At 38.7% G+C, this 26436-nt stretch overlaps 2 protein-coding genes across 3 annotated transcripts; one reads left to right on the top strand and one right to left on the bottom strand.

Annotated features, from left to right (window-relative positions):
* Nucleotides 1-576: 576 nt before the first annotated feature.
* LOC113065205 (kinesin light chain 1) lies at nt 577-25502 on the bottom strand. Of its 2 annotated transcripts, XM_026236463.1 has the most exons (16): nt 25341-25502; nt 15514-15775; nt 15200-15430; nt 13548-13617; nt 11984-12212; nt 9899-9986; nt 9479-9580; nt 9226-9399; nt 8831-8930; nt 7565-7614; nt 6932-6999; nt 6583-6691; nt 6391-6507; nt 2172-2290; nt 2010-2073; nt 577-1925 (listed from the first exon to the last, which is right to left on the bottom strand). In XM_026236463.1, exons 2-16 carry the CDS (start codon nt 15751-15753, stop codon nt 1842-1844), a joined length of 1845 nt encoding a protein of 614 aa, XP_026092248.1. In that variant the 5' UTR covers nt 15754-15775; nt 25341-25502; the 3' UTR covers nt 577-1841. The 2 variants fall into 2 exon arrangements, with proteins under 2 accessions (XP_026092248.1, XP_026092249.1); XM_026236464.1 differs by lacking the exons at nt 577-1925; nt 2010-2073; nt 2172-2290 and adding an exon at nt 4025-4519.
* Nucleotides 17496-20433, top strand: LOC113064582 (collagen alpha-1(XXVII) chain A-like). Its single transcript, XM_026235433.1, has 4 exons — nt 17496-17789; nt 18176-18664; nt 18961-19567; nt 19769-20433. Exons 1-4 carry the CDS (start codon nt 17496-17498, stop codon nt 20431-20433), a joined length of 2055 nt encoding a protein of 684 aa, XP_026091218.1.
* Nucleotides 25503-26436: the final 934 nt, after the last annotated feature.

Genomic DNA, 26436 nt, shown 5'->3' with positions numbered 1-26436 from the left:
GATAACTAGCCTTTTCAATATAAACCGACTCCTCTTTAAAATTGAAACAGACATGACGACTGTAAAACTGTAGTACAAATACTAAACCAATAAAAGTAAATCCCATATATACAGATTCCAGAGTAAAGAAACCCTTCCTCACACACAGGGGCTCTACTTATAAATGACTGAAATAATGGACCGCTGTGCACAGCTGATGAATCGGGTTAGAAGCAACACAACACCTCTCGTGAGCTCTGAGGGAACAATGCTCGTGCACCGGGCTTCTTGTGGGTTTTGTCACCGAAGGTCAGATTTCACTGCTAAATATGTGTCAAAAGGATATTTAATACCTGAGAGAAAGAGCCAGGTGGATTTCTGGTCTTCCCCACTGGGGTTAACATCACTCATTACATAATTCAGATCCGTACACACAAAGCCATCACATTCCTGTGTTTTCAGCATATAACATACTGTAGTTATTCCCTGACAAAACGTACTCTTGAGGCAGCGTTTATAGGTTTTAAGAATGGTTAAAACTGTTTTTTAATGTTTAGTTATTTTGAAGTTAAAAGACTTCACATCACCCACCCCTAATCCGTTTTTCTAAACTAGTATAACTTTCTTTATTTGCAAATGCAGATGTTTAGCAAAATGTCCAAGCTGCTCTTTTACATACAATGAAAGGATATCATGACTAAAAGGCACTATAACAGTCTTCTTCCACACAGACACTACCACATATTCAGGAGCTGTTGGATCTGCGGCAGAGGGAACGATTAGCAATTAATTTCTTCACCCTCATTCAAAACATACATTTTCGGATGTAAGCTTGTGTCTGTCACCAAAAAAAAGAAGGTAACTGCAACATTGCAAGTTTATATCTCACAATTCGGATTTTTTTCTCAGATTTGCAAGTTAGTAGTAGTAGTATTAGTATAGTATACTGCCCTACAAAGCAATTTTTGGTCAAAAATTTGTTATTGTCATTTTCATGACATTCAAGGAATCCTTTGTTATGTGACAAAACATCTTATCGGAAATGTGTGTCGTTTTGGAGAAAAATGGTAGTTGTTTGTACAGTAAACAGATGATAAACAGATGATAGGATAACTTTTAAGTCATTTTTCTCAGTTCTGCACTCTGCGTAGTTACTGCCTTTTTGCTTTGTAGGGCTGTAGAGTAGTAGTAATAGTAGTTATAGTAGAAGTAAGTTTTTGTCTCGTAATTCGTTTAAATCTCGCAATTCTGACTTTTTTTTTTAATTCTTGCAGTTCTACTTGTTTTTTTTTTTTCTCCAAAGTTAATTGTGACCTTTTATCTGCCAAATTATGAATTTACATAATGCAAATCAGACCTTTTTCCACATAATTGTGAGCTATAACTTTGCGAGAATATACCTCGCGAAAGCTGCACAGTTCTGACCTTTTTTCTAAGAATCGTGAGATATAAACTCTGATTTGCAGTAAAAAAAAAAAGTTGCAATTACTTTTTTTTTTTATCCCCTGGCGGAAACATGCTTCCATATACTGTGACTTGGGAAGAATTTAGTGTACAAGTAGGTTCTTCTATGGAGCTTTTTCTTGTTTTTGGAGTTTGTCGAACCCATCCTCCATTCACTTTTATTATATGGAAAAAGAGCTGTTAGTTAAATTAGTTTTTGTGGTCCACATGAGAATGAGTAAATGATGAGTTTTCATTTCTGGATGGACTGACTATACCTTGAAGAAAAAGAAACAGGCATGATTTATATGAGTGTGAGAGAATGTAAAGCCAAAAGCGTTCATGATTGAAAGCACATGAACCAAATCCTCTTGCAAACGGCGTGAGAAATGAGTCCGAACATGTGCTGTATGTGTTTTTCATTGTTCTGTGCTTTGGTACAGCTCCACTGTGCTTGAGCTCAGAGGCCTGCTGTTTCTCAACGTCCTTGCTGCTCCTGAACCCTGTCATGAGACAGAAACACATCGCTTTCACTCCATTAACCTCCTTCAAAACGAATCAAATTAAACCTCCCCAAATCATCTCACCTGAAAAGAGTCGTGGTCATCTGCGTTACTGTTCAGGTAACCGAGGGACGCCGCTCTCTTCAAGCTGTGTGGGATGAACAACAGAAAGAACAAGAGGCGTTACAGCTGACTTTAACGTTCAGTACAGTGTAAGATTCATCAGTCGCTGTGTTTGTGTCTCACTTTGTGTTGCGAGGCTCTGGTGGCATGGTTCCTTGGATCTTCTTCACCAGCATCTCGCTGCTTCTGCGCAGGACTTCCCTGAGCTTCCCGAAAGAGCCGCTTCTCCTGAGAGACCCGTCCTGAACACAAACACACTCGTGACTGTTGGCCACCCATCTCATGCCATTGATTGATCGGTGGATTTTGGAGCTGAGACCAAGGAGAATTCATACTTCTGTTAATCGGTCAATAGGCTTAGGTTATTAGGAAGCTAATCATCTCCAGATCCAATATATTAGCTCTCTTATTAGCAATGATAGCCAGTGTATGGAGGTAAACGTGTTATAAATACCTTGTGGAGCACTGCAGTGCATCTCTGAACCCAACAGATGGCAGGACACACCGCGTCATGCTCTCAGGTTATGAAGCTAAGCTTTACTAGGGTAACTATAGCATTACTGCTCCAGTGTTGATGTGGAAACCCAATACACTGCATCCATTACATCTGAGTTAGCATTGACTCTGATCTGAGCTAGGAGCAGGAATTAGCCAAGCAAACAGTCCTTAATGATATGCTAAATCCAACATCATGATGAAATGGAAAGCTTTTAGATGTATAACAGCACAAATGCTCTGGAGACCTGAAGTATGCTCTGTGCTGTCGTGGTAGAGAAAACGGAGGCAAAGGCCAGAAACTAGGTCACTCATAATTCAGATTCATGCACACAGACAGAGGCCAGCGCACGACTTCCAAGCCTTTATTGGGTTAGATGTCATATGAGCTTAATGAAGACATTCATCAGCGTACAGAAAGAGTCACATTTATATTTACACACACACACACAGTCCAAGCATCCCATCAGTCTACGGTGAAATATCTGCTACAGCCGCACTAATGTCACAAATGTCTTCGGCACCACGGAAGACAAAGAAGAATGAGTTTAGCCTGAGTAGCAAATAGGATTATTTCAAGCGCGATTCTGTCTTAAAGATTTATAAAATAAATAAAAAAGCTGTAAAAATAAAAACAGCTATAATAAACATAAATAAACTAAAGAGTAATTGTTGTAACATAAGTAAAGCCACATGATCTAAAAGTTTGAGACCATAAATTCTGCAGATGAAAACAAAAATAGTAAACAAAAAGAAATGTTTAAAATGCTGCAGTACTTTAAGGTCAGTGGCACGTCATTACTTACCCTCATGTTGTTTCAAAACGTTACGAGTTTCTTTGACTTGGAAATGTTTGTTAATTTTCCAGCTGAACCTTTAAATTGTTATGACCTTTATATACTTTGTAAATAAAAGAAATCTATTAATTTGGTAAAGAAAGCTAAACTGTCTGGACTCTGTTCTGTCCTCTGTAGTGCAGGTTACATGTTAATATGTGATATGTGAGCTGGCCTGTACTGTACTTATTAACAAAGAATAACTGCCAAATAACCGCAAGGAAATAGAAATGAAAGAAAATAAAGGTAACTACATATAACAGAAGTTAATATAACAGTATATTGAAGTATTTATATTATTTGTTTTGCGGTTACACTACAGGTCAAAGGTTTAGGGTCAGTAATTCATGTTTTTATTGAGCAAGGAAACACTGATCAAAGCAGAAACATTATATTTCAAATAAATGCTATTCTTCTGAACTTTGTGTTCTTTAAGGGATCCTGAAACTGTTTTCAACATTGCTAATAATCAGAAACGTTTCTTGAGCAGTAAATCTGAATGATTTCTGAAAATCACGTGACACTGAAGACTGGAGGAATGATTAATAAATTTGATTTGAACATATTCAGATAGAAAACAGCTGTTTCAAATAGTAATATTTCACAATATGCTTGGTGAGCAGAAGAGAAATCTTACAAAAATAAAAAAAAAATCCCAAACCTCTGAACAGTAATAGTTCACCATCTAAATAACGTATAGTTTTTATTACATTACTGTAATGATCTTGGGAATTTTCTTGAAATTACGAGTAGAACTGTGTTTAACTGTCATTAAAATATGTCTTATTTATTTCTTTAGATTTGGTCTGTTCATGAGATTCACTCCGCTAGTTCGACACGTGCCTCACTGAGCTAACTATTACAGATAATTAGTGTTACACAATTAACAATGCAGACACAAAAACAGACATCACAGAGAACAAGGAGGAATGAGCAAATGAGCTAAATCCCTCAGTGTGTGTAAGAAACAGAGGAAAAGAGAGAGAGAGAGAACACACAGCCAATGTAAGACGATAGCCGAGAGATAAAGCTGTGCTGGGCTCCTCTCCACACACACTCCCCGGCAGAGAGCAAACCACACATCCATCTAGATCAGATCTGATGTAAGAGCAGACAGAGGAAGACGAGGAGAGCTTAGGCCTACAGCAGAGAGAGAGAGAGAGAGAGAGAGAGCAGCTCAATCAGACACAAGCACAGGCAGTGAGTCTGTCCAGCAGAGCACATAAACACATTCACTTCTGAGAGGAGCGCAATATTTAACCACATGTATTTAGCTTGATCTGGTGATGACCAGTAATATTCCAGTTCGTTTAGATTCTTCAGTGCAAAAAATATTTCAGATGCTTTTAATAAAACATAGGGAGAAGCGACATATTACACGATACTAAGCAGTTACAGTTATTAATAAAAATAACAATCATTCTCAGTCGAATAACAGTTGTTCCAGTTTAACGGCAGGCTTTTACTGTTTCCAAGCAATGTAGCAACTAGAACATCAATATTGAATTTATCTTTGTTAATATTAGTTAATTAAAATACAGCTATTCATTGTAAGCTCAAGACCATTAAATAATAATAATAATAATAATAATAGACAAAACTCTTGATTTTATTTTAATAATTTACTAGAAATCACAAAATTGATAACAATAACATTAATACAATCTTTTGAAGTGTATATGTGTGTGTGTGTGTTATAAAGTGTGGGTAGTGAATACTTAAACATGCTTTAAATATGAATTTCAGGTCACACTGGTTTCTGTAAAACCTCATGCTCACTGAACTGAACGTGTTTATCCTCAGTTCATGGTGCATATGCCTTAAAAACTTTATATGTCATCTTTTAAAATGTGAAAGGGAATGGTATTTTCCTTCTGGAACACGACTCTGTTGCACTCTTTTGATTTGGACTGCTTTATAATCACAGCTGTTTAATTCTACAGTTCAGAAGGCATTATAGGTCACATTAAAAATAGCTGTGCAGTAATTGTTAATCATAGCAGTAGTGATGTAATGATAGCGTCAGTGATGAGGGTTTGTGGGTGATATGTGTTAATATGTGTGTTTAATTAAGATACTGGACTACCATTAATATTTAATCCAATAATATATACAGAATAACACACGTGAGAAAAACATGCACTGATGTATGGAGCTCTGCATATGACAAAAACAAGATATCACCCCCTAAAGCGAGGGAACGAATAAGAAAAGTGTGGCCACAGTTTAACTAAAATGAGGGAATGACATAATAAAACCTGGCCTCAAATTCTTCATTCTGAGCCCTGATATCTTTTTTCCTCATGTCATGTGTGGGGCTCCGTACTAATGAATAATTTACAATGGGACAAAGAACATTAATTAAGAAATAAATATGGTAAAATTTGATTTAATGCGGATTGATAATGCATTTTTTAATGCATGTATGGTGTAATTTGAATGTGTTCATAGCAATTTAGCCATTTTACTAACTTTCATTACTTTGTTAACTTTGCCATAGGCCACTCTTCAAACAACAACAACAACAACAACAACAAAAATATATACTGATTTATGTATGTAAAATGGACAGGTATACAGAGTATTTCTGAGTGGCTAATAAGTGATAATCTGTCAGATGGCAGGGACAATTTATGAGTGTTTTTCCAATAAAATCCACTAAATGGACATTGGTGATGGTAAAAATTAATGAGATGGAAGGTAAAATAATATTGCAATGCTTTTGTGCTCTCTGATAAAATGTTTGTATTCTCTCAAGAAACATTTTGTTAAAGACTGCAATGTTTCTCATGGGAATGCATCACTTTTGCAAATAAACGCAAATGTTTTGTGAGAGATTGCAGTGTTTCTCATGGGAACGCAATATTTTTGCAAAAGTACATAGATATCTTTCGAGAAATCAGAAAGTTTCTCAAGTGAACGCAACACATTTGCAATAAAATGCTATATCATACTCGCCCATCTCCTATTTTTGAACTCACTGTGTGCCCTGAGGGGTGTTATTGACTCACCCCGTTCCACTCCACACCGCCCTCTTCTCCAGCATCACTGCAGTCGTACTTCACACTGGAGACTGATGCGGTGCTCCTGCGCCTCTCTCCATCTCTCTGAGGATCCACTGCCGCTCCCTGACACACACACACACACACGTTACAAAGACATCATGTGACCCAGCATACACCTGTATGATTCAGATGTTGCACCTGTCTGCGGGACCTCAAGGCACACTCCTCCAGGGTCTCAGCCGCCTCTATTTTCCCCTGCTTACGGTACAGAGCGCCCAGGTTCCTCAGCGTGGTGTTCACCGTGGGGCTGTATGAGAGAAAACACAGTCGCATTTAATTCACAACATATCTAACATATCAGACTCGGCTTGCATTTCCTGAAGAAAGCTTAAAAAAGGTTTAGAATTTAATCAGACTTTTAACTTTTAACTGATATTCAACTTTCCAGAACACTCCTTCAAGCTGAGGTTTCATCTGGATTGATTACAGACAGCAGGTTTGGCTGTGGGGCAGGTACGTTTGGGTAACCGTAGCTGCTGTTTCTCACCTGTTCAGCTTGCAGGCTTTGTACCAGCCGCCGTATTCCCCATAATGATTCCCATCGGCCAACTTTCCCTGAGAGAATGAAGAGGAAGAAAACACAAAGAGAGGGAGAGAGGGAGACAGTGAAGGCTCAAAATCTTCCCAGCTGTCAATCATCCAGACGGGTTTCCAGTAAAGTTTGCTGTAAATACACAAAGAGTGGGTGCAGAAAGCTAAATACTAAATACTGAAAGACCGAGGAGAACCTGCATCCCTCTGCCAGGAGTTTCAACTGTTTCAATATGACAGTAACCTAATCAGAGCACGAAACAACCATGAAGTACAGGAAAGTGTCTGTTCTCTAGTGGCCTGGTCAGGGCTCAGCTTTAATCCCATTGAGAATCTATGGAGCGACTGCAGTGCACTCCTTATTCACAGTTGTTTGGGTTCGTTTCCTCTGGATATTGTGTTACTGTGTATGAAAAGCCAGAAAAAACTAGAACAGTATGCTTTCAATTCAGGCTCGGAGCAACAATAGGTGAATATTTTGATAGCGGGTGGTGACTTTCTGTACTCACTGTATCAGCTTCCCACATGAGCATCTCAGCATTTCAACACACACACACACACACACACACATGCGCTGTCAGAAACCTACTTTGCTCTCTTGTCTTTCTTCAGCATGCATCCAGATGGGTTTATTTTCAGCTGCAGACACAGAGAAACAGTTCACTACTGTAGTCAGCCATTAAAAAAATGCATCATAATAAAAACAAGACGGTTTCTGCCAAATATTATAGTTAAGTTCCTTCTTCACTTTTTAATTTAGGTTACAAAGGTTATAGAGTTTCATAGTTAAATTCAATACCAGTTCAAATCACTATGCATATGTATGGAAGCTCGTTTCAAACGCTGAAGGTAATTGCAACAATTTATCTCACAATTCAAAGAAATTGTTCTTGCAATTGAAAGTTAACATCTTGCAATTCAGATTTTTTTGCTCAAAATTGCAGGATATAAACTTGCAATTACGAGTCATGAACTCACAACTTTAAGAAAATAGACAGTCTTCTTCCCTCAGAGTTGGACTTTATAACTCGCAATTGCAACTTTTTACTCTGTCTTGCAATAGAATTAGAATTGTGATATAAACACACAAATTTGACTTTTTTTCTCAGAATTGCAAGATATAAACTAATGATCGCGAGATATAAACACACAGTTGCAAGTAATAAAGTCAGAATTGTGAGAAATAAACTGATTGTAAGAAAAGGCAGTACTTTACTTCTTCAGAAATGGACTTTATAACTCGCAACTACGCAGTTTTTAGTAAAAAAAAAAAATCATTTCGAGAAAAAATTATATAAAATAAATTAATTTGGCATGTACATAAAACAGAAGATATCAAAAAATGAAAAAAAAAAAAAAAGAATTAAGTGGATTTATTGAAATCATGTTGGCGAAATCATCATAAATATGATAAAAAAAATAATCAAAATCAAACAACAGACAAACTGGCCAATTCTTGAGGGATAATCAATTTACTGATATAAAGAAAACTAAATAAAATGACAAAAAGTATGAGATTTTGAAAAGAAAAGTCACACACGACTTAATACAGAACTTCAACTCAAAGTTTCGCAACTTCCAAGAAGTAAAAGAGAGAATACAGCGTCCATATTTGAAAGACAATTCATCTTCACATCAAAACATATATTTACATATCTGACAAGAACATGTAACATTTAGTGTGAATTAATCCTATATTTCATGGTACTAAAAAGATGTTTTATTGGTTTGTGTTTGCTCATGGATTTCTGTGAAATCCACGGCTCACAGAAAAACAAAACCCTTCGGTAAGAAGGAAGCACGCAGTCTGTCAGCTAATGAATAATGAAGCGCTGTAATCAGGCATTGATCGTACCATCTACAGATCCAAACTCTTTCTCATGGGCGCGCGTCAGGATCTCTTTATACAGGATCTCAGCTTCCTTGTACTTGCCCTGTTTCAGATAGCATGAGGCCTGCAAGGAGAATAAAGGAGCTATTTCACAATTATGGCATACACTTAAAAATTGGTGCATTACGTGCAAGGAAGGAAAAAGGAGATGCAATGTGAATATTTAATTTGTACATGAATGAATTAACTTGATCAAAAGTGACAAAAGATGACTTTTATATGATCACAAAACAATATATACACTGTATAATCTGAACTTTCTCTTCTGAGTTTTAATTCTTTTGAATTGCAATAACTGAGGCTGATTTATTGTGCGAACCCGGCTGTTGGGACTCAAGAGGAGTGCTGATCATATTCACCAGGTTGTTTTTGGTCTTGGCAACATTGGGGTCGTCAGGTCCCAGTTTCTTCTCGTAGATATCTAGAGCCCTGCAGTAATAATACTCCACCTCCTCATACTTCCCCTGATTCTGACAGAGCAGAGCCAGATTATTGAGCTGCTTGGCCACGTCTGGGTGCTCCCGCCCCAACACCTGAGCAATGAAACACACACATGTTTCTTCAGATATCATGCTGATCAGCAGCCTGACGAACAGCTTTGTGTGATAGTACCTTCTCTCTGATCTCCAAGGCTCTCTTGCACAGCGGTTCTGCTTCCTTGTATTTCCCTCTCTTTCCGTACAGGACCGCCAGGTTGTTGAGGGTGGCTGCCACCTGGATTAGTCACCAAATATGAACACTTGATCACAGGGTCCAGACAGAACGCCTGTTTATATATAAATACAGCTAAAGCTTCTCATCACAGGCTCCAATCTAATCGATTGTCTTTACACAGTTATGTAAAAAGTGCAGAGCTTATAACAGTGAGGTCTCAATCAGCACTTCTCATGAAGAACTAGTTTCTTGATTTGAAGTTTGCAGGACATTCAAGGCACTGAATCTTGGAAGACAGTGAGTACATATAGTAGCTATCCCATGCCCAACTGTATATTCTCCCTGTTTCTAGAGTAGTATGTGTTTGGTTGTACTTACGGCTGGGTGGTCATTGCCCAGGGTTTTTTCTCTGATCGACAGGGCATCATTAAGGAGATGAGCAGCTTCCTTGTATTTATTCTGGTCCCTGAGTGAAGAGAAATACAACCAAGGCTTGTTTCAAGAGGCTTATTTTTGTAGGTCTAGAGGGCAATCTTCTTTTTGTGATATAAACTCACAATTATGACTTCTTTCTCAAAAATGCAAGAAAAACCAAAGGCAGAACTGTGAGATTTAAATTCACAATTGTAGGAAATTAGTCTCTTTTTTAATCAGAATTGTACTTTATAACTAGCAATTGTGAGTTTATATCTCACAATTCTGAGAAAATAAGCCAGAATTGAGATAAAAAAGGCATAATTATGAGAATTATGTGAGACATAAACTTCCTCTCAACATCTACATGTCTCCATTTAATAATCGTTAATTGTTAATAATTGTTTTATTTTTTATTCAGAAATATTATTCTAAATTAAATAAAGGCGTATTTGTTTTCCAGGACAACATTCCAAATTTGCAAACAGAATCACCAGTTTGTACAGAGGATGCTATATAAAATATGACATAATTTGATGAAATGATTATATACATCAAAACACATAAACAGGCACAGACCGAATCTGCACTTATTTTGTGCTTTATTCTAGCTGGTTAACCATTTTCTGGTAAAGCTGGTTGACTAAGGAAGTTTACAAATTACTTTTTCTTTTCTTTGTGGAACACAAAACAAGAACGTTGAAAAATATACCAGTTGTTTTGTCAGTGCCGTTACGAATAATGGAAACTGGAGCATCAAAGACGGAGTTAATACACTATAAAAGTGACATAATAGTAGTCCAAATTACTTGTGCACTAAATTACAAATCACTGCAGAATACAAACAATCTGACCTACTTTTAAATATAGCCATGCACACTGTTAGCAACTGATGTATTTTTTACAATAAATTTTACAACAACGCATTTTGTTTGTTTTTATTGTAAATGCAATGCATGATGGGAAACTGATGGACAGTCCTGGAATATTATTGTAAATACACCGTAGAAGCATTAATTTACTGCCACCGCATAGCATTGTGGGATAGCATTCAAACTGGTACTTTCACAGCTAACAGAATTTTGTTATAAGAATGTTCTCCAAATATTGAGTGTTGGTTCTGGAACATGAAAATTTTCTTGACATTAGAGGAACGTTTTTAAAAGGTAAAATATTCCTCAAATGTTCTTAATTTGGAATTAAAATTCAACATTCTAGGAACCTTGATTTGTAACATTCCAAGAACATACAAATGTTTGTAGAATGTTATTTGAAGGTTAGTATGATGTTCCTGAAACGTTCTTTCAATCATTCAAACACCTGCTGTGAACAAGCACTGAAAGAAAGAACACAAGCTACAATTTTCTTCAGTCACAGCCTTAGATGAACTGAAGATACAAGACTTTAAATCTCTCAAAATCTTATTAAACAACTCCACAAACATAATTTCCAGCTTCAGTTATAACTAACCAGATTGACTTTATTTCTGTCACACGTTTACAGCAGTTCTTATTGAGAATTAACAGAGGTTTAGATGTTGATGTCTTATTGAAAATGTTTTTTTTATTTATTATTATTTATCAGTATTATATCACCATCATGGAGATCAGTGTTTATGCTTCATGCCAGCATACAAAACACATTCATGGCTCCCAGGATGCACTGCAGCATTTTTTATTTTTTTTTATTGTCACCATTATTGAGGATTGTATGACAACAATACGAAATACAGTATTTTATTGTAATAATACTACTATAATCACAGTAGCACTGTTGTATAAACACAGTATTTTATTGTATTAAAAAACAATGCATTACTTGTAAATTATTTGCTATAAATTCACAGCAATTAATTACCATTAAATTCCTGTAAAATTACAATAAGTTTTTAACAGTTTTTAACATTTTAATGATGCTTCTGTGTTCTTTATGATCCTTATGATATGCCCATTTACTGTTATTGAAATGTCTCCTTTTGTGTTTCATGTAACTAAGAACATACAGGTTTGTAATGACTCCACACACACCTACACCCGAGCAAACACGCACCTGTAGACCAGAGCCAGGATGTTGAGCATGGTGGCCACATCGGGGTGGTCATGTCCAGAGGTTTTCTCCAGGTCCTCCAGAGCCTGTTTGCAGAGAGGCACGGCCACCTCGTAGCGTCCCTGAGCGGCGTACTGGATCACCAGGTTATGGAGGGTCCGGAGGCGGGCTGGGATCTCATACCCTCCCTGCTGAGCGGCAGCAAGCGCGGCACTGTTGTGCTGGTGGGAGACTGAATGGGGCGACAGAGAGTAACACTGTTGATATCAAAAACATGAACGGATTGGTCTCTCCAGCTCTGCCCAAATGCTATTCTACTGGTTCTCCTCAAATCCACACTTTGGTAACGTAACGCTGCATTGATGGTAGCACTTTATTTCACAGTCCTGTTCCCCATGTACATACTATGTTTTTATTACAGTAATTACAATAACTAAGTAATAACTAGGTACTAACCTTGAACCTATCCCTAAACCTAACCCTACTCCATGTAGTTAGCTTGTGTTACCAGAACTTTCTTAGATAAATACACTGTAAGTACACATACTGTAAAATAAAGTGCAGCCGCATTGACTATTGGGTAGCAGACAAAAATGGATGTACAAATCAATGGCCATGAGATGGCAAAATGCTTATAAGCAATAAGGGCTGTTCACACCAAGAACAACAACTCTAACGATAATTATATTAGCAATGGTAAAGCTCTGTTTATTATAAGCCTAACCTGATTTTACCAAGTGAGACATGTTCCTGGGACAACATCGTTGTTGACCCTGGAACAACATTGTGATTAACCAATCAGATTTGAAGAACCAGTTTATAGATTTTGTGAAGTTTATGCTTAAAATCAGTGTTTGGTGCTTGTACATCAGTGTCATTCATCTATCATTTCCTCTGATTTAAGGGATTACTCATGGTTAAGGTTAGGTTTAGGTGTATGGATATGGTTAAGAATATATTTTTGGAGTAAAATGTTGTTCCAGGGTCAACAAAATATGTTGACCTAGGAACACATCGGACTTGGCAAAATCAGGACGTGCTTATTATAAGCAGGCACTGCATATTGCCATCTGGTACTTTTAATGCTTGAGCTCTTTAAAATCCAAAATCCAAAATTGTGTTCCAAATTTTAAGCTGATATCACAAAAATGCTTTCTCCTGCCACAAATTAATACATTTTACGTCACATTTTTCACAAATCTGTTGCCAAATATGGAGCATTGAGCCTCAGGCCTATCCACTGATATGTGTTTGTTAGGATTAGAAAAAGATGGTAACGCAATGTACAATTTGAATACCGTTTTTCCAGGATAACTTTTCAGTGCACTGAAGCTTTTTAATTATACCTAATTTAAGGTGCTAAAAATAAAATATATGACAGAGAAAAAGGGACCGGTAATCAATGTAGAGCTGCTAAGTGTCCTGCTAGCAGTTAACAGGTTAAAGTTATGAAGAATCCAATTGAAAAATCGTTCGTCAGCAGGAAAACAAATAATTCTTAAAGTGAACAGAATATTATTATATTCTTATATAATATGTTTACAGTATAATTTCTGTGCTTCCTTACCCTGGTCATCTTCATCATTGGGAAACAAATCGTCCAGGGCATCTCTGGGAGTCTCACTATTTTTCTCTTCCTAAAACAAAATCAAAGAAAAAAAAAAAAAGATTAAATGTGAAATATTACATTTAGCATGATTCTTGTTTAAACACAGCTGGGGACGCTCTGTTACTATTAGTCTTATATATCAGATCATTTCTAAAGTCAGTTGCATCTCTGACTGTGTTCAGAGATTTTAATGGCTCCATTAATTCAGGAAGTAACTGCATGAAACATAATGAAATATAAATGATAAGCTTGAGGCAACTGTCATTTGAACAGATAAGAGTGTCTTCAAATGCTTCCACTGCAGAAAGAGAGCAATGGGACTGAAGTAAAGAAGAGGACTTTGCCAGGGATTACAATTGACTAATTCATCACACAGTAACGATGAAGATATTTTTTTGTAACTTCTCCATCCAGTCATCTGTCTACAAGGCCAATAAATCAATGCTGGCTGCACACAGAGGAAGAAGGACATGGCTCATTTCCCAAAGAAATCAGGCTATAGCTGCAGAGGAGATTTAAGACAGAAAAGTTCCCCTTTTATCCATTTACAATAATGTTAGTCATGGTTTCTAGCACCATTAACATTGTAATTTAGTTTTTAATTTAGTAAATGACTTATAAATGTATTAAAATGAATACAAGGTCAAAACAGATCAAGGGATATGCTGGGGTTATTTTAGTTATCTAAGACTAAAACTATAAACTTTAAATCATAAACTATTACAAAAATAAAGTAATAGAAAAAAAAAACTGAAATAAAAATGATTAAAAACGATATAGACATATTGTAAAAGAAAACAAAAATCTTAAAAACACAACAACATTACAAAAACAAACTAAACTGAATATAAAAACAGACAATAATAGATAAATGGATCAATCAATCATTCAAAGAAATAATTGGGATATACATCTCAGCATAATTTCCAAATATATTTTCCTAAAATTCTAGAATATAAGTTAAATGTTCTGTATATTTGGTATAATAGTAATAACAATAATATTAGGAAAAAATAACAACTTTGTTTGAATGGACAGACACAATATAAATAACAAATAATGACACCAGTGTTAAGTATTATTTATATACTGTTGTCATATTTATTAATATTTAAATTAACTTTCATTTTAATATTTTGTTTTCATTAAAATTACAGTTTAAGTTTTAGAAATGTTGTTGTGTGCTTTTGTCTATAGAGTTTTTTTTTCACTATTTATTTATTTATATTTGGCTTTAATTTATTTTTATTTCAATTTATTTTTATTTCAAAAAATTAATTCCATTTAGTTGCAAAGGGAACATTACTTATTTTTGGATTTTCTTCTAATGTTTATGTTTTATTTAATTTAATTTATGAAGTGAAATTTTATTTTCAATAGTTTTAGGTTTAATAAACAATAAAAACTCAGAATAACTTTATATAGAATAATATAGAATTTATAAAGAATAAATTCTTTACATATATTATTTCCTACAATATATATATATATATATATATATATATATATATATATATATATATATAAAATAAATCAGGGGAATATAATTTGCAACACGATGTTATTGTGGTGTCTGTGCCAGTATGATGCTCCACCCCACTGGGACTCACCTCTGGTGAGACACCATCATCATATTTCTTGAGCTGGTTCATGAACTCCAGATGTTTCTTCTCCTCCTCCAGCTGTGCGACGCTCTGTTCGCTCTTCTGCAGCTTCTGCTGGGTGTTGGCTAGCTCATCTCTCAGCCACTGGTTCTCCTGACAGAGCCGTCGCACCTGAGCACGCAGCTTCTGCTTCTCTGACTCCACTGCGTTCAGGTGGTTGGACAGGGCCATCATCACCTGATATGTTCAGAAATGGATGCTAACAACAGACTTTCTGCAAATTCAGTGGTATGCACCATATCCATTCACCAAACCCTCACCTGCGCTTCACCCAGGCCCAGCTCAATCATCTCCACAGACTTGCGCAGCAGGCTGGACTTCTCATGAACCAAACTGGCCTCCTCATCTTTCTTTAAGCACTGGATGGTCTCCACCAGACTCTCCAGGATGGAGTTGTGCTCGCTCTTGAGAGCTTCCAGACCCTGAATCACCAGTTTTGTGCTGGAGATGATCTGCTCCTGTGTCAGTTTCTCCTCATGGGGGTAAACCATGGTGGACATGCTGTGATGGAGGTCAGGAGACCTGTGAAGGAAAAGGGATCACCAGGGTTGAGTGTTTTGAATGATGTGAGAATTATTTCAGTTATATCTGATCATTCTTTTTTTTTTTGTTGTACACTTTAAATTGCAATGTATTGCAAATATGTTAATCCAGTATTAGAATTGGCAACCAATGTGCTAACATTTCTTTATAGAAATTTGATAACCAGTATTAATTGCAAGAAAAACAGGCTACATTTGAAAAAATCTAGAGTATACAAAAAGTGAAGGATATCATTCTCATAGACATTTAATCAGACACTACAGTACTATGTGGTCAAGTTAACAAAACATTACAACTCACAAGAATAATATATAAATATAAATATATATGAATATATATGAATTAGAAAATGTATATAAACTTTAAATACTACTGTGGAATGCAGACATCACAACATTATAATATGTATCATGAAAAATTAATATTCAAATTTAGATCAAACTTCAATAACAGTGATATTACATTATTGTTTTTAGAGTAAATATTTGTTACATATTGTGGTTAATGTAGATATTCTCTCAACAAGGAATAGTAAAGAAAGTGCTCAGGAAACCGGAACAAAGGAAACCACAGTCTACAAATGAGAATGGACAGAGACTAAAGGAGAACCGAGTGCTTATAAACATGAACCAAACAAAGGTAACTAATGAGATAATTGAGGTGACTAAACAAGGGAATGAACTCATGAACAAAGAGCAACTGATTGAAACAAAACATAATGCAACAGAAAACAGAGCATACATGTTACTGTAGATCTCCCTCCCAGAAGGTGTAACCTTGCGCTGTACAATGGTACAATTGAGGAGGGAGGGCGAGGAGCTGGAGAGTGGAAAGCAAAACCAAGTCCATTAAGCAAGTTCATGGGGGAGAAGAGGGTGGGAGGAGCCAGGAGTAGCCAGATGTTGAACCAGAGGCCAGCCAGGATGAAGCCCCAAGGTGGAGTCAATGGAAGGAGGAGCCATGGTGCAGACAACTTGATGGAAGGAACCTTGGGGACGAGTAAAGGAGACAAGTTGCTGGAGATGGAGAAACAGGCGAAGCCGAGCAGACATGAGATCAAGGTGGAGGCAGGGATACGAAGACAACAGTGGAGCCAGAGCAATGGAAGACAACAGCGGTGCCGAAGGGAAGGACAATCCCGATGAAGCCAGAGGGATTAAGGGATGAGGTGAAGTCTGAGGAGTGGAATTACATGGCAGAGGCAGGTCAACGAATGACCAAGGCAGAGCTGGAGGAATGAGGGAACCCAGCAGAGCCATTTGGGATGATGGGCTACGATGGAAATGAAAACATGGACCCAAGGCTGAGCCGATTGATCGGAGGGCTGAGGTAAAGTTTGAGGCTCAGTGGCTGGAGATGAAGACATGGGATCCCAGCGCCAAGGCGAAGATGGAGACTGGAAGGCCTGAAACGATTAAGAGTGCCTGGATGGCACTGACAGAGGGACAGGAACCAGCGGAGACAGGGCCAAGGAACTGGATGGTTTTAGGAGAGGAGGCAGGAGAGGGAGGCCAGGATGGAACACTGGAGAACAGAAGCTGGGTGGAACCAGTGGAGACTCAGGAGATGTAGGAGACTTCAGACTCAACGGAACCAGTGGAAGATGTACAGTACAGACCAAAAGTTTGGACACACCTTCTCTTTCAAAGAGTTTTCTTTATTTTCATGACTATGAACATTGTAGAGTCACACTGAAGGCATGTGGAGTGGAGACTCAGGAGATGTAGGAGACTTCAGACTCGAAGGAACCAGTGGAGACTCAGGAGATGTAGGAGACTTCAGACTCGAAGGAACCACTGGAGACTCAGGAGATGTAGGAGACTTCAGACTCGAAGGAACCAGTGGAGACTCAGGAGATGTAGGAGACTTCAGACTCGAAGGAACCAGTGGAGACTCAGGAGATGTAGGAGACTTCAGACTCGAAGGAACCACTGGAGACTCAGAAGATGTAGGAGACTTCAGACTCGACGGAACCGGTGGAGACTCAGGCGATGTAGGAGACTTCAGACTCGACTGAACCAGTGGAGACTCAGGAGATCTAGGAGACTTCAGATTCGAAGGAACCACTGGAGACTCAGGAGATGTAGGGGACTTCAGACTCGACGGAACCAGTGGAGACTCAGGAGATGTAGGAGACTTCAGACTCGACGGAACCAGTGGAGACTCAGGAGATGTAGGAGACTTCAGACTCGACGGAACCAGTGGAGACTAAGGAGATGTAGGAGACTTCAGACTCGACGGAACCAGTGGAGACTCAGGAGATGTAGGAGACTTCAGACTCAACGGAACCAGTGGAAGATGTACAGTACAGACCAAAAGTTTGGACACACCTTCTCTTTCAAAGAGTTTTCTTTATTTTCATGACTATGAACATTGTAGAGTCACACTGAAGGCATGTGGAGTGGAGACTCAGGAGATGTAGGAGACTTCAGACTCGAAGGAACCAGTGGAGACTCAGGAGATGTAGGAGACTTCAGACTCGAAGGAACCACTGGAGACTCAGGAGATGTAGGAGACTTCAGACTCAAAGGAACCAGTGGAGACTCAGGAGATGTAGGAGACTTCAGACTCGAAGGAACCAGTGGAGACTCAGGAGATGTAGGAGACTTCAGACTCGAAGGAACCAGTGGAGACTCAGGAGATGTAGGAGACTTCAGACTCGACGGAACCAGTGGAGACTCAGGAGATGTAGGAGACTTCAGACTCGAAGGAACCACTGGAGACTCAGGAGATGTAGGAGACTTCAGACTCGACGGAACCGGTGGAGACTCAGGCGATGTAGGAGACTTCAGGCTCGACGGAACCAGTGGAGACTCAGGAGATCTAGGAGACTTCAGATTCGAAGGAACCACTGGAGACTCAGGAGATGTAGGGGACTTCAGACTCGACGGAACCAGTGGAGACTCAGGAGATGTAGGAGACTTCAGACTCAACGGAACCAGTGGAGACTCAGGAGATGTAGGAGACTTCAGACTCGACGGAACCAGTGGAGACTCAGGAGATGTAGGAGACTTCAGACTCGACGGAACCAGTGGAGACTCAGGAGATGTAGGAGACTTCAGACTCAACGGAACCAGTGGAAGATGTACAGTACAGACCAAAAGTTTGGACACACCTTCTCTTTCAAAGAGTTTTCTTTATTTTCATGACTATGAACATTGTAGAGTCACACTGAAGGCATGTGGAGTGGAGACTCAGGAGATGTAGGAGACTTCAGACTCGAAGGAACCAGTGGAGACTCAGGAGATGTAGGAGACTTCAGACTCGAAGGAACCACTGGAGACTCAGGAGATGTAGGAGACTTCAGACTCGAAGGAACCAGTGGAGACTCAGGAGATGTAGGAGACTTCAGACTCGAAGGAACCAGTGGAGACTCAGGAGATGTAGGAGACTTCAGACTCGAAGGAACCAGTGGAGACTCAGGAGATGTAGGAGACTTCAGACTCAAAGGAACCAGTGGAGACTCAGGAGATGTAGGAGACTTCAGACTCGAAGGAACCAGTGGAGACTCAGGAGATGTAGGAGACTTCAGACTCGAAGGAACCAGTGGAGACTCAGGAGATGTAGGAGACTTCAGACTCGAAGGAACCACTGGAGACTCAGGAGATGTAGGAGACTTCAGACTCGACGGAACCGGTGGAGACTCAGGCGATGTAGGAGACTTCAGGCTCGACGGAACCAGTGGAGACTCAGGAGATCTAGGAGACTTCAGATTCGAAGGAACCACTGGAGACTCAGGAGATGTAGGGGACTTCAGACTCGACGGAACCAGTGGAGACTCAGGAGATGTAGGAGACTTCAGACTCAACGGAACCAGTGGAGACTCAGGAGATGTAGGAGACTTCAGACTCGACGGAACCAGTGGAGACTCAGGAGATGTAGGAGACTTCAGACTCGACGGAACCAGTGGAGACTCAGGAGATGTAGGAGACTTCAGACTCGACTGAACCAGTGGAGACTCAGGAGATGTAGGAGACTTCAGACTCGAAGGAACCAGTGGAGACTCAGGAGATATAGGAGACTTCAGACCCGAAGGAACCAGTGGAGACTCAGGAGATGGAGGAGACTTCAGACTCGACGGAACCACTGGAGACTCAGGAGATGTAGGAGACTTCAGACTCGAAGGAACCACTGGAGACTCAGGAGATGTAGGGGACTTCAGACCCGACGGAACCAGTGGAGACTCAGGAGATGTAGGAGACTTCAGACTCGAAGGAACCACTGGAGACTCAGGAGATGTAGGGGACTTCAGACCCGACGGAACCAGTGGAGACTCAGGAGGTGTAGGAGACTTCAGACCCGACGGAACCAGTGGAGACTCAGGAGATGTAGGAGACTTCAGACCCGAAGGAACCAGTGGAGACTCAGGAGATGTAGGAGACTTCAGACCCGAAGGAACCAGTGGAGACTCAGGAGATGTAGGAGACTTCAGACCCGAAGGAACCAGTGGAGACTCAGGAGATGTAGGAGACTTCAGACTCGAAGGAACCACTGGAGACTCAGGAGATGTAGGAGACTTCAGACTCGAAGGAACCAGTGGAGACTCAGGAGATGTAGGAGACTTCAGACTCGAAGGAACCAGTGGAGACTCAGGAGATGTAGGAGACTTCAGACTCGAAGGAACCAGTGGAGACTAAGGAGATGTAGGAGACTTCCGACTCGATATTGGACCAGCGAGGAAAAAAAGAAAGATTGCAAGTTTTGGTCTGTTCTTCTGTTAAATAATGTGGTTAATAAAGAAACTCTCTCAACGAGGAACAGTAAGGAAATATACTCTTAATCACAAGTGCTCATGAAACGGGAACAACTAATGAGGAAACCACAATCTACAAACGAGAACAGACAAAGACTAAGAAAAAACCGAGGGCTGGAATGAATGGGAATGAACTCATGAACAAAGACCAACTGACTGAAACAAAATGGTCTTATTTCCAAAGACACCAAAATTATGTTTGTAACACACTGAAGTAGGAAACTATCAAGGGGGGGGGGGGTGAAATGCTTGTTTTCACTCAATATCCTGTTAATCTTGAGTACCTATAGAGTAGTACTGCATCCTTCATAACTCCAAAAAGTCCTTAGTTTTATTATATTCATAAGAGAAAGATAGTCTGTACCGATTTTTCCCGGGAAAACACGAGCGTCTGGAGGCGTGACGTGTGGGCGGAGCTAAAGAATCACGAGGGCCAGTAAGCTTTTACGTTGAGAGCGTTTGGAAGCTGTGACAGCTGTGAAGGCTGAAACTGAACGAGAGCAGCAGCAACGACGACTCGCTCTGAGCGGGGCTCGAACCCGGGTCTCAGGCAGGGGAGGCGGACGCACTAACAAGGAGGCAGAGATATTTGAAGCAGTTTTACTCACCGCCTGCGGTTCCAACACACGATCGTGACCCTTTTTCGTTGGGACTGCATTATCCTTAAGAAATAAACAATACGCAAATCCGGCGTCAAACTGGGCCTTGTTTGTAAAACAAGCATCTTCGAAATGCAGGGAACAAACACAAACACTTGCACAACTCCGTTGATGCTCTGTAAAAATAAACTCCATCCACTGGTCCCTTAATGCTGTTTTTTTTTGGTAATCTGTGCAGGGTTGTCTTGCCCTGGCAACCAAAAACACACTTCTTTTGTGACATTTGGCGACGCTCTCGCTCTGATCAGTGAAGTCTGTTGTGCTCTCAGTGCTCTGCTATACGGGAGCGCGCTCTTTCGGCAGAAGTGCCTCAGGACCCATATAAGGAAATTCTGCTCCATCTAACGTCACACAGAGCCATACTCGAAAAAAACTTTCCGAAACTTGTGACAAACCGGAAGGAGTATTTTTGGAACAGAAATACTCCTTCAAACGTACAACTTAATTTTTTTAACTGTCCATGTTTAGCATGGGAATCTAACTCTTTAACAGTGTAAAAAACTCAGTATGTGAGTCCCATAATGGGGGGTCAGGTTAACAGGTTAACTGACCAGGGTTTTCACAACAGTAGCTATATGCCTAAGTTTTAAAATCTGCTCAGAGTAAAGCTTTCAACATCAGTCTTAAGCTGTAATACCCGTCCATTCAGTCTCCAGTAGGTCATGTGATCCCGCTCAATCAACAAAGCCAATCACATGATGAATAATAGTCCTTTCTGTCTCATAATGACCATTTATTAAAATATAACCTTGAATAAATGTTCTGTAATGCATCAACAGGGTTTAATACAAAGGTGTGATGAAATCACACACAATATATGAAGAATTACATTCATGTCATTGTTTAATGTGACTATGCCTTTTACCTGTTAATTCCCACAATGAAAATCATTTACTTGCTAGTTAAACGTTGCTCTGCTGCTAGTCCTCTATTAATAATTAACCAGGAAGGAACAACTAAAACAAGCCACAGCTGTCAGAAATGAAAATTCCTCCGTTAAGGCTTTTTAAGTAACATTAAAGGAATCGTTCACCCAAAAAATGAAAATCTGCTGAAAATGTTCTCACTCTCAGGTCATCCGAGATATCGATGAGTTTGTTTCTTCATCAGACTTGGAAAAATCTAGCATTACATCACTTGCTCACCAGTGGATCCTCTGCAGTGAATGGGTGCCGTCAGAAGGAGAGTCCAAAACATCACAATAATCCACAAACACACAGCTTTTGGTTTCTCAAGACATTAACTAATGGACTAGAGTGGTGTGGATAACGTGTGGATTATTTTGATGTTTTATCTCCACTGGTGAGCAAGTGATGCAACGCTAAATTTCTCCAAATATGATAAATAAACTCTGAGGGTGAGGACATTTTCAGCACATTTTCATTTTTGTGTTAACTACTGAGGTGAACAGTTTGAAAACTTAAGCCTAGAAAACAAAACATGACTTTTGCCCAGATTTTGGTCCATGTCATAGTCAGTCAGTAGATTTTGGACAGTTAAAATATCCAGTAGTCTACGATGGTCACAGCCCATAATTATTTAGCTTCAGACTATGATTTCATCCAGTCGGAGGAGTTTTTCTCTGTACCATTTACAAAGTTGGCATGTGCCCAGGTTTTAAAATCTGCTCAAAGTGAATGTATTCCAGACATCCTCTACTGATGAACCGCTCATCCCTCTTTAACATCCAGGGCAACAAAGACACAGAGCACAAATACTGAGTCAGTGATGACATCTGAGCGATGAAAAACACAAGGTGGATGTGCAGTTATGCCAGCATGGCTGTGCTTTACAGAGTCAGTTTAGTATTATGTTATAATGACCAACAGTTATGAGAAATGCTCTTGTTTTCAGTAAGATAAACATTGCAGGTTAAAAATGAGAAAATTAAGATGCATTGTGACACTTTTAATTTCACGGTCCTCATTATCATAATACAAAAATCCCATTACTGTCATCAAATTATTGTTTATTACATAATGTCATTGACTGCTCTACATTTATGCTGATTTAATGATAATCATCTGTCTGACATTTCATCCGCATCCGATACATTACAGTAATGATAATGTGAAAACTGTAACAAATAGATTTTCTTTACTTATAATATATAAGACACCTATATCCTTTTTTCCTTTTGATTTTGGGGTAAAATATGACCAGGATGTGTTCCACAGAGATAATGAATGACACATGTAGACTCCATTTGACAGATACAGACTCCTTGCATCTTTCCAGGTGTCCAAGTCTGAATTCAATAACGGGATAGAGCTATCATGTCAAGTCAAGTCAAGTCACCTTTATTTATATAGCACTTTAAACTAAATACATTGCATGTGATTTATGGCCTCTAATGCATTGCACAGGCAAGCCCTTACATGAACGCTTCAAACGCTCTTATGTACCATGTTGTATTCATATTGGTGTTATACAGTTTGAAAACATTTTATTTGGACTGTTTTCAACAAAAGTTTACATTTAAATTCCCTACAGCTCGAACCTATGTGAGTGTGCACATCAAGTTTTTAAATCATGATTATCATTACATTTTGGGGAGTTGCACCACATTACATTTTATCATGTGAACTAACCTTTCCTTGTCATAAAACGGTCCCATTCTTAAGAGACCTGCTGATCTTGACACAAAGTCAGGCGGGTGGTCTGTCTCTATGATATCATTTCCTGTTTTATGCTTTCTCTGCATGTTTCTGCATGCTGGCCGCACCACATTACCTCATTCACACTACAGTGCATAGGCAGACAATCATATTTCAAATATTATAATAGGCCGTTTTGCCGAAATATTTTTTTTTAAGAAAATAATTTTTAAACCAAACTACTTTTCTTTTTCAGTTTTTACAATTTTTGTAAAAGGTCCTTTTTCTTCATTATGATAAAAAAGAACCAGCACCAGTTTTTTCATCAGAATAATTCAAACGGAGCATCATCAGATCAGTCAGACTCTAGACTGCACATCCAATCAGGGCGAACTTCAGCCCTGTCTCTTGTGAATGGCAGTGAGCGTGTGATATAGTGATGTGATGGGTGGCTGCATTATTGACATGAAGTGTTTGCTGAGGTGAGGAGTGGCCGTGTCTACAGATAAACCCTCTAAACCTCGTCCTCCTGAAGTATAAAAGTGCCAGCGAGGGTGTGAGATACATGACAGCCTGAGATTTACTCAAAATATAGGTTTATATCGCAGTTAAAGTCCTAATCTTAAATCCATAGAAATGTAAGAATATTTAATGTATACTGTGCATCTTGTAATATGATATATCTTGTTTTTAACATGTCATTTTGTAATCTGTGTGTGTTTTATGTGTATGTTTCTGTATGTTGGTTGCACCGCACTACAGTTTTCCCACAAATATTAACAAGTGGTTTTGTTGAAATTATTACTATTATTTTATTTGCAAACATTTAGCAAATGTTTTTAGAAATAATAACAGTATTAATGAGTCAGGTTAAATCATAATCCTTATATGTGTATATAATAATTATTATTGTTATGTGTTTTTGTATAAAACAAATGAATCCAGCTGTTTCCACATGAAGCACAATTGAAGAACATGTCAAAACATTAGAAGCTGCAGACAATGATGTGTTTGCATGACCATTACATGATCAGGGTGTTGTCAGAGACAGTAAACATTACATCTGCTGGACTTTACTGAGTGTTTATGATTATGATAGTATGTAAAGGATGTTGTTAGCCAGAGCAGGCATTAGATCTGCTGTGATACTGTATTCCAGGTGTTTATACTGTACAGGAGTGTGAGGATGTCCTGAATGATGCATAACTGATGATGCATGTGAGACACAGTCCATAGATCACTGTACCATCATCTGAGTTTATGACACATTGTCCAAAAAAAACACAACCCAATTTTGCACACTCATCACACAACACAATATATACTAACACTGCCACAGAAGCAGGTAAAACCGCGGTTAAAACAATTCCCTAGAGCAATTGCTTACTACATAACACACACGCACACACATAAGTGTAAACCAATTAAACATTACTGTATAAATGCAATGATTACCGGAGAGTATGAACACTATGTAACGTTACATATCGACACTACAGACACTCTCTGATGCTCATTTACATATCACAACATACCTTTTACGATCACTTCTGCGTCCACTGCACTAATCTACGACAGCGTATTAAATCAATGCCAAACTACTAGAATATACATCCCAGATCCAGAAGCGGACAGGGAGAGGTCAGCAGCACCGAGAACCGAACCGGACACCGGCACTGCGCTCTCTCTGCGGCTGCGCTCAGCCAATCCTACTATGGTGAAGGCACGGCTCATTAATATTAAGTAGGTTACGTGACGGCCTTTACTGATTGGCTGAAAAATCAGTAAGTGGGTGGCACTTCGGCGAATGGAGGCGGTAGAAAGCTGGCGAAATAACCTACAGACTTGGTTATGAATATTAATGATATGTTAGTGTGACTGGACATTTCAGGACGGTTACCAAGCCAAGTCAAACGTCACATAATGAAAATTCATAAGATTAGGCCTTAAGAGGAAAAAAAGATAATTTACAGATTAATTTGATTTAAGGCAAATGTCTCATAAATCATGTCAGCATGGAGCTGGAATTAGACTTAGTTTACAGTAGAATGCCAAGGGTGTGAAATGCAGATGTTTAATTGCATTCGTCTCTTGCTCCTGCCATTATTACTTCACATTGTTTTTATTATTACTTTCTGGGTTTGAAATTATAAACTGAAAGTTATTTAAATAATCCATAAAAGAATAAAACCCTCACCATAATGTTATATTGTGACGGATGACGTCAGATCACAGTTTACTTTGGTTTTACTGCCATCTGTTGGCAGAACACAGAAGTGCACGTGACCTAGAAGCTGACCACGCAAATATGACAGGTGACATGGCAGTTAATGTGCATCAGTTTTGAAATAGAATTTCAGTGATACATTTTTATTATTAGCCATTTTTATAATAATTTATAAAACTCCAGATAATTATTAAAATATTCGGAATTGTTTATAAGATGCAGCTAGAATTGTAACACAATATAATTGGTTTTTCATAAGCTCCAAAGAAACAGACATCTATAAAGGACTAAACTATCAGGTCTTAACAGTGAGGATGAGCTCGGCTTTAGCAGCAATACAAGATGATAAATTATCAGAGGCGTTTAAAAAAAAAAGGTTTTCAATGGAGTTAATACGCTGAATA

This window comes from Carassius auratus, chromosome 47 (assembly GCF_003368295.1).
Source record: "Carassius auratus strain Wakin chromosome 47, ASM336829v1, whole genome shotgun sequence".
NCBI lineage: Eukaryota > Metazoa > Chordata > Actinopteri > Cypriniformes > Cyprinidae > Carassius > Carassius auratus.
Note: the sequence above shows the minus strand (reverse complement) of the source record. Positions and strands in the feature narration are given on the sequence as shown.